At 37.2% G+C, this 19,005-nt stretch overlaps 1 protein-coding gene across 2 annotated transcripts in view; it reads right to left on the bottom strand.

Moving 5' to 3' along the window:
- The window catches only part of AP4E1 (adaptor related protein complex 4 subunit epsilon 1), a 59,468-nt gene that overhangs the window by 7,650 nt on the left and 32,813 nt on the right, over positions 1–19,005 (bottom strand). For both annotated transcript variants that reach the window (XM_081158578.1, XM_081158579.1), the window contains 4 exons: positions 16,573–16,875; positions 14,588–14,702; positions 8,961–9,084; positions 4,615–4,873 (listed from right to left, as the gene is read on the bottom strand). In XM_081158578.1, the coding sequence (XP_081014704.1) occupies positions 4,615–4,873; positions 8,961–9,084; positions 14,588–14,702; positions 16,573–16,875 (801 nt within the window). The remainder of the gene's footprint in view (positions 1–4,614; positions 4,874–8,960; positions 9,085–14,587; positions 14,703–16,572; positions 16,876–19,005) is intronic.

The raw sequence follows: 19,005 nt of genomic DNA, 5'->3' as shown, positions 1-19,005 counted from the left end.
TAATCTATAATAATCATGATCTCATGGCCTCTGAGTCAATAAACAGGAAAGACAAACTGGTTTTACCTCAACAATCAACTGGCAATGACTGACTGGAACACACAGCAGGAAAAGAATTCTATAGGTAATAGTGATGTTTGCTATGAACTCTAGAGATGACAACAGCAAATTTGCCACCCTTGAGCTAACCCTCCTGAGGAATGGTTGGCAAATCTGTGTAAGAAACAGCTCAAGTGTCCCGTTGCCTCTTAAAGTTCTATCTAAAATCAGTAGAGCAGATTGGCACTACTCTGAGTGCAAGTCCATGCCTCCATCCCCCTGGGGGCTGTAACACTATGTGGCCACCCTTCACAGGATTCTAGTTAACCAGAATTCTAGTTCCCTTTCTATACCCTCTCATTCCCTCAAATCCCAACATCTCTTCCAACTCTCAGCAGATAAGTTTGTCTCTTACCTTTCAATTCAGAAATCATCAAACAAGAACTAACATTGTTATAACACAAAAACAAGTGAGGGGGGGTGAAGGACTTCCAGTCCAGTAGCCACGGGACTTGAATTAGACATATAGTAGTCCCCTTTATCTGTGGTTTTGTTTTCCATGGTTTCCCAGTCAAACTCAGTCCAAAAATATTAAATGGAAAATTCCAGAAATAAACAATTCATAAGTTTTAAATTGCACATCATTCAAAGTAGTGTGATCGAATCTCTCACTGTCCCACTCCATACATCCTGGGACGTGAATCATCCCTGTGTCCAGCATATCCACGCTGTATACGATACCCATTCATTAGTCACTTAGCCGCCGTCTGGGTTATCAGATCAGCTGTCTCATCTCGGTATTGCAGTGTCTGTGTTCAAGTACCCATATTTTACTTAGAAATGACCCCAAAACACAAGAGTAGTGATGCTGGCAATTTAGATACACCAAAGAGAAGCAATAAAGTACTTCCTTTAAATGAAAAGGTGAAAGTTCTTGACTTAATAAGGAACCAAAAAAGTAATATGCTGAGGTTGCTAAGAACAAATCTATTCATGAAACTGCGAGGAAGAAAAAAAAATTCATGCTATTCTTTCTGTGGCAACTCAAACTGCAAAAGTCACAGCTACAGTCAGTAATGAGTACTTAGCGAAGATAGAAAAGGCATTAAATTTGCGCTGGAAGACATGAACAGAAAATGTATTTTAAGTGACTGGCAAAGTAAGCACTGAGCTTATACAAAGACTTCAGCAAAAGGAGTGACACCAAGCCATTTACTGCAAGCAAGGGATGGTTACACAGATTCAGGGAGGCTTAGCATTTTTTCATCTCACATCATCACAAGAAGGATGAATATAATAAGATATTCGGACAGAGAGAAACCACATTCAAACAACTTTTATTATAGTATATTGTTATAAATGTTCCATCTTGTTATTAGTTATTGTTGTTAATCTCCTACTGTGCCTAATTTATAAATTAAACTTTATCATAGTTATGTGTAAGAAAAAACAGTATACATAAGGCTCAGTACTATCCAGTTTCAGGCATGTGCTGGGGGTCTTGGAGCATATCCCCTGTGGATAAGGGGAGACTATTGTATATTAAACAGTTCAATATTATTCCTCAGGTCACAGATGCTCTAGGTTTTTTTGTTTGTTTGCTTTATCTTTTCTTTCTGTTGCTGTGCTTCACTTTGGATAGTATCTATTACTTTGTCTTCAAGTTTAATAACCTTTTCTTCTACACTGTCTAATATGCTGTTAATTGAAAACTACACAAGGCAGAAGACACTGGAATAACATACTGGTTAAAATATCTAAATAAAAGAAACAGTCAACCTAGAACTCAGTACTCTGAGAAAATGTCTTTTAAAAATTAAGGTGAAATAAAAGGTGAAGAGGGGGGAGGGATCCTTGACCCTTACAGTAAACTACGTAAAAAAAATTAACTAAAAACAGACCACACACACACACAAAAAATAGGCCACATACATAAAAATAAAAACTAGTTAAAGTGAAATACATTAATATAGCCTTGATCTACGTAACTGAGAATTTTAACATTAGAAAAATTGGAAGGGAATAGGATTGGTAGAGAAAAGTAGCCATTCAGAGAAAAAGCAAATTAAAACCACAATATCAGAATGGCTATCATCAATAAATCCACAAACAACAAGTGTTGGCAAGGGTGTGAAGAAAAGGGAACTCTTGTGCACTGTTGGTGGGAATGCATATTGGTACAGCCACTGTGGAAAACAGTATGGAGTGTCCTCAAAAAATTAAAAATGGAACTACCTTATGACCCAATGGCTCCACTTCTGGGAATATATCCGAAGAAACCTGAAACACTAATTCAAAAGAATATATGCACCCCTATGTTCACTGCCACATTTACAATAGCCAAGATTCGGAAGCAGCTCATGTGCCCATCAGTAGGTGAGTGGATAAAAAAGCTCTGGTGCCTTTACACAGTGGTCTACTACTAGGCCATAAAAAGAAAGGAAATCTTATCTTTATCGACAGCATGGATGGACCTGCAGAGTATTATGCTAAGTGAAATAAGCCAGTCAGAGAAAGACAAGTAGCATATGATTTCACTTATATGTGGAATCTAATGAACAAAATAAACTAACAAACAAAATAGAAATAGACTCATAGATAGAGAAAAGAATGGCAATTGTCAGCAGGAAGAGGGTTTGCAGGGCTGGGTGAAAAAGATGAAGGGATTAAGCAAAAAATAAAAATAAAATAAAAAACACAACTCATAGACACAGATAACAGTATGGTCACTACCAGAGGGAAAGGGGGGGAGTGGAAGAGGGTAAAGCAGGGATAAATGGTGACAGGAGACTTGACCTGGGTGGTGACCACGCAATATAATATACAGATGATGTATTATAAAATTGTATACCTGAAATCTGTACAATTTTATTAATCAATGTCATCCAATAAATTCAATAAGAATTTTTCTAAAAAAGGAGTCCTAGTACAGATGCAATATATCCAGTCAGAGCCAATACTGTCTGCTTTGCCCTAGTGACAGAGGAAAAGTTGGGGTTGAAGAGTGAGAAGATACATGCTAATTTTATGTAATCATTTGCTTCCCCTCCTTTCTGCATGATGCCATCTGAGTTACAACACAGTTCCTCACAGAATTCAGGGTCCCATAAAACAGGGAAATAAACTCCTTTAAAAAAAACAAGAACCAAAAACTACTGTAGTGACCGTTGAGGGTAAAAGTATAAGAGGTAAGCCAAAAAGAATTTAGCATAATTTAAATAGAAAAACATCCAATTATAGTTCTGATTTCAAGCCACCCACAAAAAAAGTTTGATAATGAGTTTGTCACCCTGAATGTTCTCCTGAGAAAGTCTCTAACTCTATGCACTTTGTGGAGCAGGTAGGAGTCCTTCAATACCAGCAATGAGGTTCACAAAGCAGTGCCCTACCTAAGCCTGGGTGCACTCTGACCTTGATGCAATTCGATCTGGGTGCACTCTGAGACCTGCCCCATCAGTGTCTGAGCATTCACTGGTACCCTCACCACAGGCTGCTGGAATAACCCTAGACCCAAGATCAGTTACTACGCTGTTGAACTGCAAATGTTGAGTGAGACAGCATTAAGATACATTGCTTATCAATACTTCTGGGCTGAATTTGTTTTTTCTGAGGAGGGAATGAATATCAAGTCTGACAGAAATGGGATCTGGAAAAGAAAGAGATACAGGCAGAGTGTAGTCTGGAGTCTGGCCTAGTGTTGACAGGGATGGAGAAAATATTCCACCATGGGACAAGGAGAATGATAGAACTGAGATAATGTAAAACTGAAGAAAATATAGCTCTAATTACAATTTTGCACTAGGTAGGTTCATTGGCCCACCAAATTGAAAATGATATGGAACGCTCAGATGCTCAAAAATAGCACCTGTCCTTCATTCCAATTTTTTCATTCTTTTACTATGAGAATAATACATTAGCATAAAAACTTTTGAAAATCATCATAATAGTAATGCCTGAATGTAGTTTTCATTTTTGTATAATTCCTTTCAGTCTCAAAGCACTTACCTTCTTAACAGTTATAGATAAGGTATAAATAAAATTTTACATTCTATTTTTAATATATCATAAGTATTTTTATTTTACAATACAGTATTTATCATTTTTAATAGCTGAGTAATATTCTGAGCTAATATAATTTATGTACCCATTCTCCTGTTAAACAACTAGACTATTTTTCACTATTAAAAACACCATTTTGAGAAGTACTTTTTTCACAGACAAATCAATATTGTTGAACTATTATTATTGACAGTATTTCCATCAAGCCCACCTCCCACTGAGAACTGTCCTCCACCCACCAGGGTGAGAATACCCCCGGTTATATTTGTAACTTTTTTGGGGCCCTGACCCTTGCCCTAGCTGACTAGACAGACTAGAGAGAACATCTGACTCAAGCTGAGCCAATCATGTTTTCTCTTTCAGGAATACAAAGGTATGTGACTGGTGGCTCTGGAGCTGGGAAAGCCATTTCCCACCACGTATACAGAGGACAGCCAAGAGCTTTTATAGAGCAAGGTGTTTTTTTGTATGAAACAGGGGACACAGATTCTCACAGGAACTTAACAGGCTACTCACCAAATTGACTGTACTTTCTGATCCTAGCCCAACAAATAATGATGATGCCAGAAGCTGCTTTTCTTTCTCCTCTTTAGACTGGGTAAGGACTTGAGATGGATCCTTTTTTGTTATAGTTTGATCTACATTCTCCATTATTATACTCTCTTGTGGGACAGGCGGAGCTTCAGTTTCATCTCCAGTTTTGCTTTCCTTCTTGGGAAGATAGCCCTCTTTCCCCCACAATTTCTTAATGCCTTCCAGCTTCAAGCTACTTGTCCTAAGGAGATTGAGAATGAAATCAAGTCAATTTAAATAACTACTGAACAATTACTTTCTTGAGGGGGTTTTAAAAACACATCATTGCCATGGCCTTTTAGAAACAGCTTTTACATTCTATTCTATAAAATAAAATCTCTAGATTTTATTTCCATTGCAGCCAACCTCCCTCTACCCTTCAACCAAAGGATTTAAGGCAATAGAAATCTAGGCGTAGTTTAAAATTGCAGATCATTTAATTTTCATTTAATTGTTTAAATAAGTTGTCCACAAATAGAACTCCTGTAAATCAGTTGCTTAACCCCATTGACTTTTCAAAATATCTTTAATACTGATGAGTTAAAGATGAGAAATGACTCTTAAGTTTCTTAGCTATAATCACTCAATGAAAGAACTAACCCTACATAAATAAAGTCCTGTTGAAAGGGAAAAAAAACCAACATTCAAATTCACTCCGATGTGTAAACCTACCTTTAATCCAAAAGATTCTTACCAAGAACACTAGCTACATTTTCAACTATTATAATGTACCTTTATAAAAATGAAGTGAGGTTTGATTTATAAAAGAAAAATGTGAGATTTTTTGGAAAAAGCATGAAGGTTAGGAGGTTTTTATACTTGAGTTGAAGAATTAAAGTGGTGATTAGAATTTGGACCCACCTAACTGTTGTCCCCAAAGTGACAGCTATGAATCTGGAGTACCTAATATAATCGTAAGCACAGGCTGAAACAGCCAAAGACTGCCTCTATTGTGTTCATATAAGGACTATGTGTCCTTGGCACTTGGCTCAGTTAAGTAGCCCTATCGTGGTCCAAAATAGCATTTTAAAAATTTGCACTGTAAGATAGGCAGATCATGAAATGAATCTAAAGGAAGATTCAGAAATGTTTGTACTGATTATTATTCCCTTCTAATTTGTTGAAATCATGATCACTTTTTCTGTACTATGCCAGAAACAAAAATAGGTAGTTATACTTCATACTGAGTGAAGAACTAATGTTATTAAGTTCTAATTGGTTGAAAGAAAATCTGAACATCAATAAAGAATGACCTATAGAGAATTAGTCCATTCCTCCTCAATGAATTTTGCTGCTAAATGGTTCTTTACAAGTATCTTCATTTCTCCCTTTCAGGTACCAAAGAGTTTTCTAAAATATTAAAAAAATAAAAGCTGTTATCTATCAACCTCTTAAAAGAAAATTGGTTGTCCTAGCAGGAGCAGATCCAAAAGTGGTCATGGGAGCCACTGAAGTGATCCTCAACAACGCTAGGATACTCAACAGCAGCAATTCAAAGGGACTCATGAATGTTCTCAGCAGGATTACAGTGTTTTTATGACCCATTTACAAAAACATATTCTTTAATGATTTTAAAAAAAAAAGCAAGGCCCCAAGTTTTACTAACAAATGATTCAAATATTGGTTTAACAAAAAAAAAGCAGGTGTGTTGGCCATTAGGATGCTCCATCCAGATCCCCCTTCAATGAAGGACTATATTGTCCCAGCGGTTGGTAGTGCAACCCCCTCAGGGACTGCCCTGGGGCAGAGAGTTACCTCACCAAAGATAACACCCCTTTGGAGGGCAGTCCACACTAACACAGAGCCCTGTCCACCTATTTTGGCCCAACTCAGGACAAATCTGAAGGGCCAAACTAGCTTCAGAGCTCCCAGGCGGTCAGTAAAAGCTGTTACTGGCACTGCATGCATCTTAACTTCTTCCTCTGCCCAAACCTGCTTCTTTCCCCTTCCTTCCACAGGTGTTGATCCCAAGGGCACTCCTTAACTTGCTGACCAGCTATTTCAAGCCAGAACTCGCCTGTGCAGCCGGCTACTTTTCCATCGTGACCAGTCAGCAGTGTTTAAAATTACTTAAATTGATGTAAGTGCAGACACAAGTTAATTCGTGACTGGTCAGTAACGTTCAGACATGGAAACACGTGTATACTCGAGACCAGTCAGCAAGGTGTTTATTCTACATACTGAATTCCATCATGCTGTGTGCTTCTCAGGGAACCCAACCGACAACAATGGGCAAAATGGAAAAGGGGAAGAAAAGTAAGCCTAAAAGTAGCATTGAGCTATTTTAAACTTTTTCTGGCTTATGTCATCTGCATAACATGCCTATCATCAACATAAATTTTCTCTGTCATTATATACACAGTCTAAAAAGCAGAAAAATAAATAAGAGCAGCATAAAGACTTCATATACCAAATATGACATGAAACACATTGTAAAAGAATTTTTTTGAACATAAGTCATCTTTGTCTGAATTTTGACAACAATAAAAACATAACCCATGGTTTTATATGGCATACCTTTGTATTATTTTGAATCAGACTATTCAAACACAGAAGTAAATTTTGGCCAAGCAACCTTCAAAAGATTAGAGATATATTTTGACTCAACTCTAGGAATTCCCATTTGAGATAGGGTGCTGCCTGTAAAAGGGCTTAAGGTAAGAACTCTAAATTGGGCTGGCTACTGTTTTATTATCAGCTTCCCAGAGACTACAGAAGAGTGACTATCTCCTCTCTAAAGCTGATTCACCTTGCCAATTACCACAGAGAATCCTAATCTGAAATAATGTGTGAGCTGTGGTCCTCTTTGGAAAAGAATTTTAAATACACCTCTCGTGTTCCATTTTGTGGTAATACAGCATATGTGTAATTCCTTAACTGCTTTGCCAAATGTCCTTTCTCTGAGGGTAGTATATGTATGCGTATAGAATTTACAAGGCCCTGTCATGTCCTCCAGATCCTAGTTCAATACTATAAAGCAGATGCTGCCAACTGTTGTACAGGAAAGAGACTAAGTTTCCTCCCTGGGTTTGGAGGGTTCCTGTCGCCTTCCCTTGCCCTTCACCCTGTTTGAGGTACTTAGTTGTTATCACCTCCACTATCACATGCCTACAAACCGTATCTGCTTCCTATGCTTGGAATACCAAAAATTAAATGTCTGAAAAAGAAATGGGTGTCCACATGGCAGGAAAAAAGGCTAAGAAAGAGAATTTGAATTTATGCCACTTCATTCAGCATTATCATTCTATATTCCTCATGATCTATGTGTCTTTCTTCTGAGAAATACTTCTTATAACTATCTCCCTGGAAGACTGATAAATGCAAAGATGAACATAAAATAAGGTGGCTGACTCCTTAATGAAGATATGAAAACTCAAAATTCAAATGTCATCTTTCAAAGTTGTCACCTTTGAGATCTTATCACATTTATTCCAACAATGCTGCTATTACTCAAAACACTTGGATTCTTTTTAGAAGAAGCTCCTACACAAACAAGAAAGCCATTTTCATTACTTTATATCACAACAGATATTGGCAAAGTCACCCGGATTGATCAGAAATTGTATTCGATAAACTCAGCTTTTGGATAGTCTTGATAATGATGGCAATGACAATTAATAATAGCAGCTACCACTGATTAATCACCATGTACTCAGTTGTATCAGGCACTTTGCATAATTATATCATTTTATGAATTTAATCATGTTTCTGAGAGTAATTTATTTATATTTCCAAAATCAAAACCTACTTAAAAAGGTTAAGATTTGGCTGCACTAAGACATTTAGACATCTGTATCACCAATTTTCAAAGTGGTTGGAAAGCTCTAAAAGCATTTTGAGTAAAGTACACAACTTCCTCAGGTGAAATCAATCACTTTATTTTATGTTCAACTCTATATCTGTCAATCTTCCAATGGGATGGTAATAAAAAGAAGATTATGAGAAATGTAGTGATATTCTCAATACTCACCTGGGTATATAAATTTTGATATACTTCTTTAAATACACACACACACACACACACACGTTTATATATACGCACACATACATACAATATGGAGTAATAACACACACATCATTACTATGTGTAAAGCTTATATATATCCTATGCTGTCTTGAAAATAAGCTATTTCTCTTGAAGTACAAGGACATACTGCACCGTTGTTAACACTTTGAGAGCAAGAAATAAAAACAACAGCCCATGCAGAATTTAGCTTTCAGGAACCCTTCTACATTTAAAGACATTTAAATACTCCCATGTTCTCAATTTTAATAAGGAAGGAACTTACTCTTTCAGCCCAGTCTCTGCACTGTTTCCAGATATATCTGAACCCAGAGAAATGCCAGCAGGAGACTGTCGTCCAGTAAAGCCAGATGAAGAAAAGGAGAGTCCATATGGTTCAAAATTGAGAACTAGAATTTTAAAACAATGAGAGGTTCATATTTAAGACAAATCAAAAATTACTTTTAAAAAAGCAAAAATTATCAGTTACCATTCATTATTAAAATAAAACAATTGAAGACTAGAATCCAGTGACAATTTTTAAACTGGAAGGGAGACTTTGGAGATGACCTACCCAAATATTTATAGTAATAATAATAAAGTAGCTATGATTTATTTCAATCAACTACAGTCTTCATATTATTAGTTGGTCAAAGACAGTTCTTCATTTTTATCATTTTACCTCCCTTAGAAGATAAACAGGAATTCCATTAGGAAAGACAACTGATAAACCATATCTACTGAAAAGTTGCTGCTCTCATGCAAAAATGTTTAAGAAGCTATGAATGAAGAGATGACTTCATTTTTGCTTAACAAAATGGCACATTTCTGTACCAAATGGACTGACATAGCCCTCATTGTGAAATCTCCCTTACTGATCAAGAACAAGGTTTACTCAGGTTTGGATACCTTTGAGCTTGTATACCCAAATGAATTCAATCAGAACCATGAAAATTCATAGTTATTGTGGTAGAGCAGATGCCAATATCCATTCTCTTCTTTCTAAGTAATAGAACCCTTGATTCTTAACTAGGTACATGGCCACCTAGAAAAGAAATGACATTGCCAAACTCCTTTGCCATTTGACTAAGTTCTGGCCAATAAAATTACACACACATTTTATGTGCAACTTCTGGAAGGAATCCTCCTGGAAGAAAAAACATCTTTCTTTTCTCCCTTCCTCTTCTATATTTATGAAGCCAACATCAATCTAAGGCTACCTACTTATGAATTTCTTTAATGGGAAAGAGCAATAACCTTCTGCTTTGCAGGCCCCACTGTGTGTGTTTATTTTCCTGACACATTTATCTTTTTGATCTGTCTGGATTGTAATACAAAGGACCTTCTTAAATCATAAAAAGTACCTTAGAATATATAAATGTGAACTTCTGTAATTATTATCCTCATTCTACAAATGAAGAAGCTGTGGTAGAGAGTTTGCCATGAACTTACCCACGATTACAAAGACAGAAAACAACACAGACAGGTAAGGAATCAGATACTCTGGTTCCAGAGCTTCACTCTCAACTATTATATTATAGTGCCTCCTCCAAAGAAACAGCACCTGATCCAAAGAGTACCAGATAAATGTTTGTTTGTTAGCTTAAAGGATGATATAGAAGAGGAATCAATGTGTAGTAGAAAAAAGTAATAGGCTAATTAATAATCAGGAGAACTGAGTTCTTGATGTAGGTCAGGTGTTAACTAGGTGCATGAATAGACCTTAATTTCTTTATAAAGTGAAGGGTTCACACTAGGTCAGCAGTTTCCAAATGCTAATATGATAACCAAAATCAAGCTAACTTCACAGATCACCCACGGACCTTTGTGTACATACAGCCAAGCTTTCAGAGATTTAGATACAGAAGGTATAAGGATAGGGCTCAAAACTCTATCATTTTTTAAATCCCACTTTGTGTTTTGTTTGCTTGTTTTTCTAATCCTCACCCAAGGATATATTTTCCTATTGATTTAGAGAGAAAGGGGGAGAGAAACATCGATGTGAGAGAGAAACATTAATCAGTTGCCTCCCACACACACCTTGACTGGGGATCGAACACACAACCTGGGTATGTGCCCTAACTGAGAATCAAACCCGAAACCATTCAGTGCATGAGACGATGCTCCAACTGAGCCATACTGGCCAGGGCTAAAAACCCTTTCTATGATTATGATTCACAATCATGTTTGGGCCCTAGCCAGTTTGGCTCAGTGGTTAGAGCGTCGGCCTGCAGACTGAAGGTTCCAGGTTCGATTCTGGCCAAGGGCACATACCTCGGTTGCAGGCTCAATCCCCGGCCCTGGTTGGTGCACATGCAGGAGGCAACCAATCAACGTGCCTCTCTCACATCGATGTTTCTCTCTCTCTCCCTCTCTCTGTCGCTCCTTCCATTCCCTCTGAAAAGCAATGGAAAAAATATCCTCAGATGAGGATTAAAAAAAAATTTTTTTATTAAAAAAATAAAATAAAGAGAGAAAAAAGACACAATCATGTTTGGAAACCACTTGTCTAAATCCTTCTAAGATCCTTTTCAGCTAAAATATCTTCTCATTTTAAGCTTTTCAAATGATCTAGTTTAACCTTCTATCCCATACTGGCCTCTCTTTAAACAGCATCTCTGACAGTGGGTCATCCAGCCTCTGCACTAACACTTCCAGTGAAAGTGAGTAGCTCAAGAAATGTTTCCTGTGCACAAGACAAAGAGTTTATGCCAAAGAGTAAGCAAGCACAGAGAGTCAAAGCAAAGAACAAAAAGAATGCAAAATTAGAGGTGAGAATCTGAAAGGAGAGACTAGACATGGAAGAGGGCCGTATCTGGAGAAGAGACACATAAAATCCTGATCCTCTAACAAAACAATTAAAGGTTGCCATCTATGGAAAGCCTAGAAAGCTCGAGGTGGAGAATGAAGTTCCAACCACATTTTTTTCTTTTTTAATGTATCTTTATTGATTTCAGAGAGAGAGGGGGAGAGAGAGAGAAACATCAATGATGAGAGAGAGAGATATTGAGTGGCTGCCTCCTGCAGCCCCCGAATGAGAATCGAGCTAGCAACCCGGGCATGTGCCCTGACCGGGAATCAAACCGCGATCTTCTGGATCCTAGGTGGACGCTCAACTGCTGAGCCACACCCGGCCAGGCAACCAACCACATTATTTTTATTCTTTAGGGAAAATTTCCCAAGATCCTTACAGAAGTGAATGACGAGAAGAGCCAAAGATTTTTAGGAGTTAACTAGATATATAAGAGTTCACGTGTATGTGGGGAGCAAGAGAATAATGGTATGCAGAAGGGAGAAGGAAGAAGATGGTTGAACTGCAACTTAATGAATATGCAGAAGTTAACCAGAAGGAGAATGAGTGCCAAGGGCAATTCATGCAAAAGAGAAAGCATGAGCTGAAGGCAGAGAGAGTCCTTGGGAGAGCCCAGGTAAGAAATAAAATATAAACTATCCCAGGTGTAAATGAGAAATTCAATATTTAATCTGTTTTTATACTTCATGACCTTAGAGGCCTTGATTATATGCACACTCCTTTTAAAATATTTTTTATTATATAAGTTTCAGGTGTACAACGTTATAATTTGACATCTGTATACACTACAAAGTGATCACCCTCAAAAGTCCACTTACTATCTGAACACTCCTTCTTTGTCTTACCTTATACTGCAGTTCCTTTGCACCTGCTCATTTGACTATACTTCTCCGGTCATCCCGAGCTATTTGTGTTTGTTTTGATTTTGAGAGGCTAACAATTTCAACTTGATATGGTTTTCTAAAAGTCATAGTTCTGCAGAAAGGAAATCATACTGCTATTTCCCCTTACTATTTCTGATTTTATCTAACATTGGGGATACAACACATTCAAATAAAACATATTCGAATAATGATTTAATAGAATAATCCACACTGATTCCTAAATGCTTTTCTTGGGTGGGAACTGGTAATAGTTTGTTCCCTACCTCTAATTCTTAGGATCTTACAATAGTTCCCTAAAGTTTATTATTAACTTGGTCTCTTATAAACTTGGTATTTTTCTACCCAAGAGAGCTAAGTATCATTCATAAAAGTGACACTTAACTACTACTCTCTGCAAATGGCTTATAAAAATCTAAAGTAAAATCAGTATCAGACTGATTGATACTTGAAGGATTCCAGAATTAATACCTTTTAGGCCAAATATACCCATCTTTCCCCCTACTCTTTATTTTCTGTCTTATAGCCAGGCCAATTGTAAAATATATAATTTTATAACTTACTCTTCAACTATTTATTAAGTCTCTGCTATGTCCTGTTTCATAACTGATTTCTTTTTCCATGATGTAACAGTAGTCTAAGTTCAGGAAGTTTTAATTTTACTTTAAAGAATATTTAAAAAATAGATTTGGGAAGAGAAGGGAAGAGCCTAATTTGAAAGCTTAACCCCATTTATAATGATGGTTCTATGCGGGAGAAAAAACTTGGCAAAGGAATACATTAGCTTCGGGAATTCCAGGACTATCTATTATATTTACATCAGCCACTTAACTTATTTTAAGAAAGGAGACAAGCAGTGCCAGGAATTACACTCCTCGTCCTATCTCCCCTTTCCTGCCCCACCCCTGAATTGCAATAATAGCAACTGATGGCCCCAGACATATTGAATATAAAGAGTATGGCAACTGGACCATATCTCCCACTCTGGAACTCCAGATTTTCACTCTATGCCCTGGATGTCATAAGGTCTCTATATGTACTTTAGTCATAGGCTGGGCAATTATAATTCAAAACTTTATTTCCCCCTCCCACATATTCTATCAATACATATATGAGGAGTTAATAGAGAGGAAACTGATTACCCTTTGAAAGAAAATTGATTTCTAGGCCATTTGGTATCACTGTGCTAAATAATATGTCAAAAAGTTTAAATACTTCTGCAAAAAGATAACATCAAGCCTATTATTAATATTTATACTTTTTGGTCTCATTTTAGGATCAACCATTGAGTTGTACTCATATGCCTAGCACAGAGCCTAGAAAATTAATTAAATACTCAACAAAATCATTAAATGATGAATAGAAACAAAAAAGACCTTTTAGCATGAAATGTCAGTATTAACATTCTGAACTCCTATAATATTCAATGGTCCCTTTTATTCATAAACATACTTTTCCATCTACCATCCAAATATCTCAATAATTTCTTTACTAAAATCATGACAGAAATCTTTCCCTGACAGATTACATTTCTTTTTTTTCTTTTTTTAATATGTTTTTATTGATTTCAGAGAAAGGAAGGGAGAGGGAGAGATAGAAACATCGATCGGCAGCCTCCTGCATGCTCCCTAGTGGGCTTGAGCCAGCAACCTGGGCATATGCCCTAACTGGAATCAAACCCGCAACCTCTTGGTGCATGGTTGAACCTCCAGTGGCTCAACCACTGAGCCACTCTGGCTGGAGCCAGGCTATACTTCTTAAATGTAGTTTAAGTTATTCTTTCCTTTCTTAGCTGCTCTTAACTTCACTGGGTCAGACATTTTGTTGGAGGAAGCATCCTAACACACTTAAGATATACAAGGCTGCTCAGAATGAAAATGAAACTCCTTAGTCGATAGTAACCAGTTTTTTTCTGAAACTTTTTCGCAGATATGCTCACACTAATATCTGTCAGCCCTCTACCACAGTGACGAACATAATAATTCCACCTTTAAGGTCTTTCAAAATTCCTGGATGGCTGTCAGGTGTCAGGCATTGCTGTATATGAAGCCTATGACTTTGGGAATACCTCTAGGCTAACTTCCTTTTTCCTGGGTTTCCAAAGACCTAGTCAGGGTAAACAAATCACAAACAGGTTTGAAGACAGAAAATAAAAGTAAATATCCTCAATTACCTACTTACATGCTTAAAATCTAGTTTACAAACTCATAAAAAAATTACCTTTTTCCTGAGAAAGCTTTTCCTCCTGCCGTTGGTGGTGAGGTTTGTAAGGTGCTGCCCCGTGACTGAGTTCTTCAGCCACAAAACCATCCAGAAAAGATAAGGAAGCATCTACCTGTATTAAATTGAAGAAAAAATTAGGAATTTAAAAAATTTATCCTAAAGAGTAGACTATATTCACAGAAGTACTTTCAGCCGATATATCCTAAAAACAATTTTTAAGTGAAAAACAGAAGTCCACTCCAAAAGTACTACCTAACTCTCTAGCTTTCTGAAACACTTATAATCAAATCACTAAGTCATTTGCAGTTATTATTAATTTCATTGCATTAAGGAATACATTTTTGAGCATCCAATATATCAGGGCATCATGTCAGGTCTATGATTAAGACAAAGGGAGATACAGTCCCTGCCCTCATGAGACTTGTAACCTACCAGAGGAGAAGACACATACCCTATGAGCTATAATCTGTATTAGTTTCCTGCTGCCGGGGGATAAAAAAAAGGTGCTGGCAACACTAGTTCCTTCTGGAGACTCCAGGGGAGAATAAGTACCTGTCTCTTCCAGCTTCTTGAGGCTGCCAGCATTCCTTGGCTTATGGTCACATCACTCTGATCTCTGTTTCTATAGCTACTCTGTCTTCTCTTTGCTGAACTCTTGCCTTACTTCCCTAAGGACCCTTGTGATTATCTCAGGCCTACTTGGACAATCCAGGATAATCCCCCGCGCCCCATCGAAAAATCCTTAACTTAATCCCATCTACAAAGACCCTTTTACCACGTAAGGTAATATACACACACATTCCAGGGATTGAGATGTGGGCCTCTTGGGGAGCTATTATTCAGCCTCCCACAGTGCCTTTGATTTAACTATCTGATTCCTTTCTACCTGAAAAAGCTTTTTTACAAATCAATGCAAAATTACTTAATTTACTTAATTTCAGCAGGAATAAAAAGGTACAAGAAAATGATTAAATAAATAAGAGAGAGACAAAGAACAAGTAAAGGGAAAAGGAGAAGAGAAAAAGTGAGGAGAGAAAGAAAAATGAAATATACACAAGAGCATAGTAGTGGTGACCTCAGAAACCAGAGACTTGCTTCTCCAGCTCAGATAATTTAGAACAGCAGGTAATTCTCAAACACTTAAGTGGAATGTCACACTCTGAATTTGGAAAGATTTAGTTTCACTAAGATTCTTGGAGAAAAGAGGAAGTGTGGTTATTTCCTAGTTTAATTTTATATGCAGCATATTTATTCATCATTTCAATGAACGTCTCTGAAATGTCTACCAAATGTAAAAGCAAGGCCTCTGCCTTTGAGGAGCTATGAAAGAACTAATGAACAAAGCTTCAAAATTAATACAAGTCATGAAAACCTGGTTCAGAATTAGTGGGAATAATGCCCATCCTCTCCTCTTTATCAACTATATGACATCTAACACCTAAAAATTAGGGCAAATCTGGTTTCATTTTGGAAGTTTTCTGATTCACACCAATCTGAGGGAGAAACTGGTACAAATTCAGAGGGTTAGTAGTAACTGAGTGCTGGGTTAAAAGGGGTGGTGGCTAAATGGAGGTGGGAGAAAGAAAGGTGGGTGGTCAGGTTCCAAAGTGGTAAAGAATTTAGACAGCAGATGGACAAAATAAAATGGAGAACGGTTTTCTACATTCTCAAAGAAAGTAATAATAAAATGACATATTGGAGAAGTTCAAAGGAGATAAAAATTCTTGAATTACATATTAAAAGAGATTGTCAAAGAGTATAAATCCCTTCACTGCAGTTCTCCAGAAGAGATATGCTTCAATTCCTGACTATTTAGGATCACTACTGAACCGAAGCTCTCAAACGCTCTCTCACACTAATGTGAGAAAAACTCCAACCTACAGAAACTATAATGTAACATACTCCTGATATATCACAAATGCAAGAATTATTCTGTTTAAAGATTACGCAATTTTTAAAAAGAGGGAACACAGATGTCTTACCACCATGTCTTCACAACTCTTATTAACTGGAAGCAAGCTCTTCATAAGTTCCACATTCTCCTGCAAATGCTTTAATTCAAATGCATGCTGTCTCAGACGTGTATCCAAAGATATGGTAAATTCCTGGATCAATCTCTCAACAATGTTAGAAGAGGGTGCTTGGGGTGTCAACTTGGTCACGGCAGCAATTAACCAGGCTTTTGTTTCTGAAGAAATGGAGTCATTCATAAGTAACTTGTAGAGCTTGCTTATAACTTTCTCTGGCGTGTCCTTATCTGAGAGGTAGGAATACTCCCCTAATACCTATGAGTAAAACAAGGAGATGTTTATATACAAATATCAAGTTACACAGCAAACTACACTTGGAAATCTAAACAAAGTGTCTATTGCTGAAGTGAATTTAATCTAGATTAAACATATTGTCATGGTAAAAAATATATATTAGATAAAGATACATTTTAGGTTCAAAATTATACCAAGAATTGGAACTCAATACAAAAAAGTTTTCCATATCTTTATGTAAATTAACAATATATAAAACAGATACCTTTACTAGTTAGCTTTCTTCTGAACTTCCAGGTTTGGTTGTTGGCTTTTACAAGCACTTTCACATTCTGATATTATTTTCCAATAAGCATTTAAATGAGTGGTTCTCACATGCTAGTATGCATAAGAGTCACCTGAGTGTTTCATTAAAATACAGATTTCTATGAAGGCCTGGGGGTGGGGTGGAAGGGGCCAATGGGGGAATAAATGGGGACATCTGTAATACTTTCAATAATAAAATTTTTAAAATAAAATAAAATACAGATTTCTAGGTTCTAACCAGATACTCTGATTTTGTATGTCTGTGGTGATAATCTGCACCGTACATTCTGAACAAGCATTGGCTGATTCTGATGGAGATGATCCACAGAAGTTTAAGGAACACTGATCTATCACTGATCTATGTCACATATCCTTTTTCTTACATATAACTTATCCAGGAAACATATAATCCTACAGGTCTAAAAATCATTAATAAGCTGATAATTCATGGAGTGTGAGACCTTTCCCAAGTGGTATTTATGAAGTATTTCCATGTCTTTGGTGTAATACTGGCACTAGCAAGAAAAAAAAGAGGGAGGTGAGGTGACAGTCAAGGGAAGATGTATAGCTAGTAACAAGAAAAGGAGGAAAAGAAATAGGACTCATTAGGGTCAATCCTTAAATACTAAGATAATTTTTGAGTGGTTTAATAAAAATGGTTACCTCTGTAGAAGAGCAGGTAACCTAAATCCTGGTTCAAAAATCAGTGAATTTATATTTCTGGGAAGATGGAATAGAAACATTTTCCCCTTTTTCTTCCCACTAAATACACCTAAGAACCCTTGATGTTATATATAACACACATATTTAAAAAAACTCTGAAAGGTGAAGAAAAGAAGGCAGGCGGCTAAAGAGCTTGGGACCTAAGGAACAATACAGTGAGTTATCTATTGCCTCATATACCCCAGACTCGGTGCTGCAGTCAACAACCTGGAAACACCAATGGGCTCGAACAAAAATGTCCCAGGAAAAGCCTGCCCTCTGGCCAAATAGCCAGGAAGACAGAAAACTTTTAGACAATAACCCTTGGACTCCAGCCAATCACCACACAGAAAAAAACTGCAGCCCTACCCATACCAGCAAAGGAAGAATTGAGGGCCAAGATTTCAACCCCTACGAGGCTATAAGAGGCACCACAACTCCCTGACAAGGATGGTGACAGAGAAGGCCAAGTGGGGGGTCAGGACTTTCATCCCCACCAAGCTTTAGAGGCCCTCTCTTCGCAGTGTCCATGAAGACCACCTAGGAAGCCTGCACTGTACCTCCACTCAGGCATAAAGAGGTGCCCCTTCCACTCTCTGGGGTGGGGTCAGGGGAAGCCTGTGGAGAGTCAGGATTTTCACCACTGCTCAGCAATAACAATGCCACCCCTTCACAGTGTCAGTGGAGGCCATATGGTCCATCTTAACACCCCTGTCTCAACACCATCTCCAAAAGAATTGTCAACATTTATAGAACATAACACCCAACAACAGCAGAATACCCATTCTTTTCAAGCACCCACAGAACAGATCACAACACAAACCATATCATAGGCCATAAGACAAACGTCAACAAATTTAAAGGAACTCAAATCACACAGTATTTTCTCTGACAACAGAATCAAAGTAGGAATCAGTAACAAAAAGATAACTAGAAATTTTCCAAACACTTAAAAACTAAACAACTCTCTTCTACACAATCTTTCCAGAAAATAGAAGAGGAAAGAACACCCTCGGCTCATTTTATGAAGCTAGTATTACCTGGTTACCAAAACCAAACAGATAGAGTAGAAAAATATGAAAACTACAGACCAATATCCCTCATGAACAGAGATGGAAAAATTCTTAATAAGGTTTCAAATAA

Source organism: Miniopterus schreibersii (genome assembly GCF_964146895.1).
Source record: "Miniopterus schreibersii genome assembly, chromosome: 1".
In the NCBI taxonomy this organism is placed as follows: domain Eukaryota; kingdom Metazoa; phylum Chordata; class Mammalia; order Chiroptera; family Miniopteridae; genus Miniopterus; species Miniopterus schreibersii.
The sequence above is the reverse complement of the archived record's forward strand: the minus strand, read 5'-3'. Positions and strand labels throughout refer to the sequence as shown.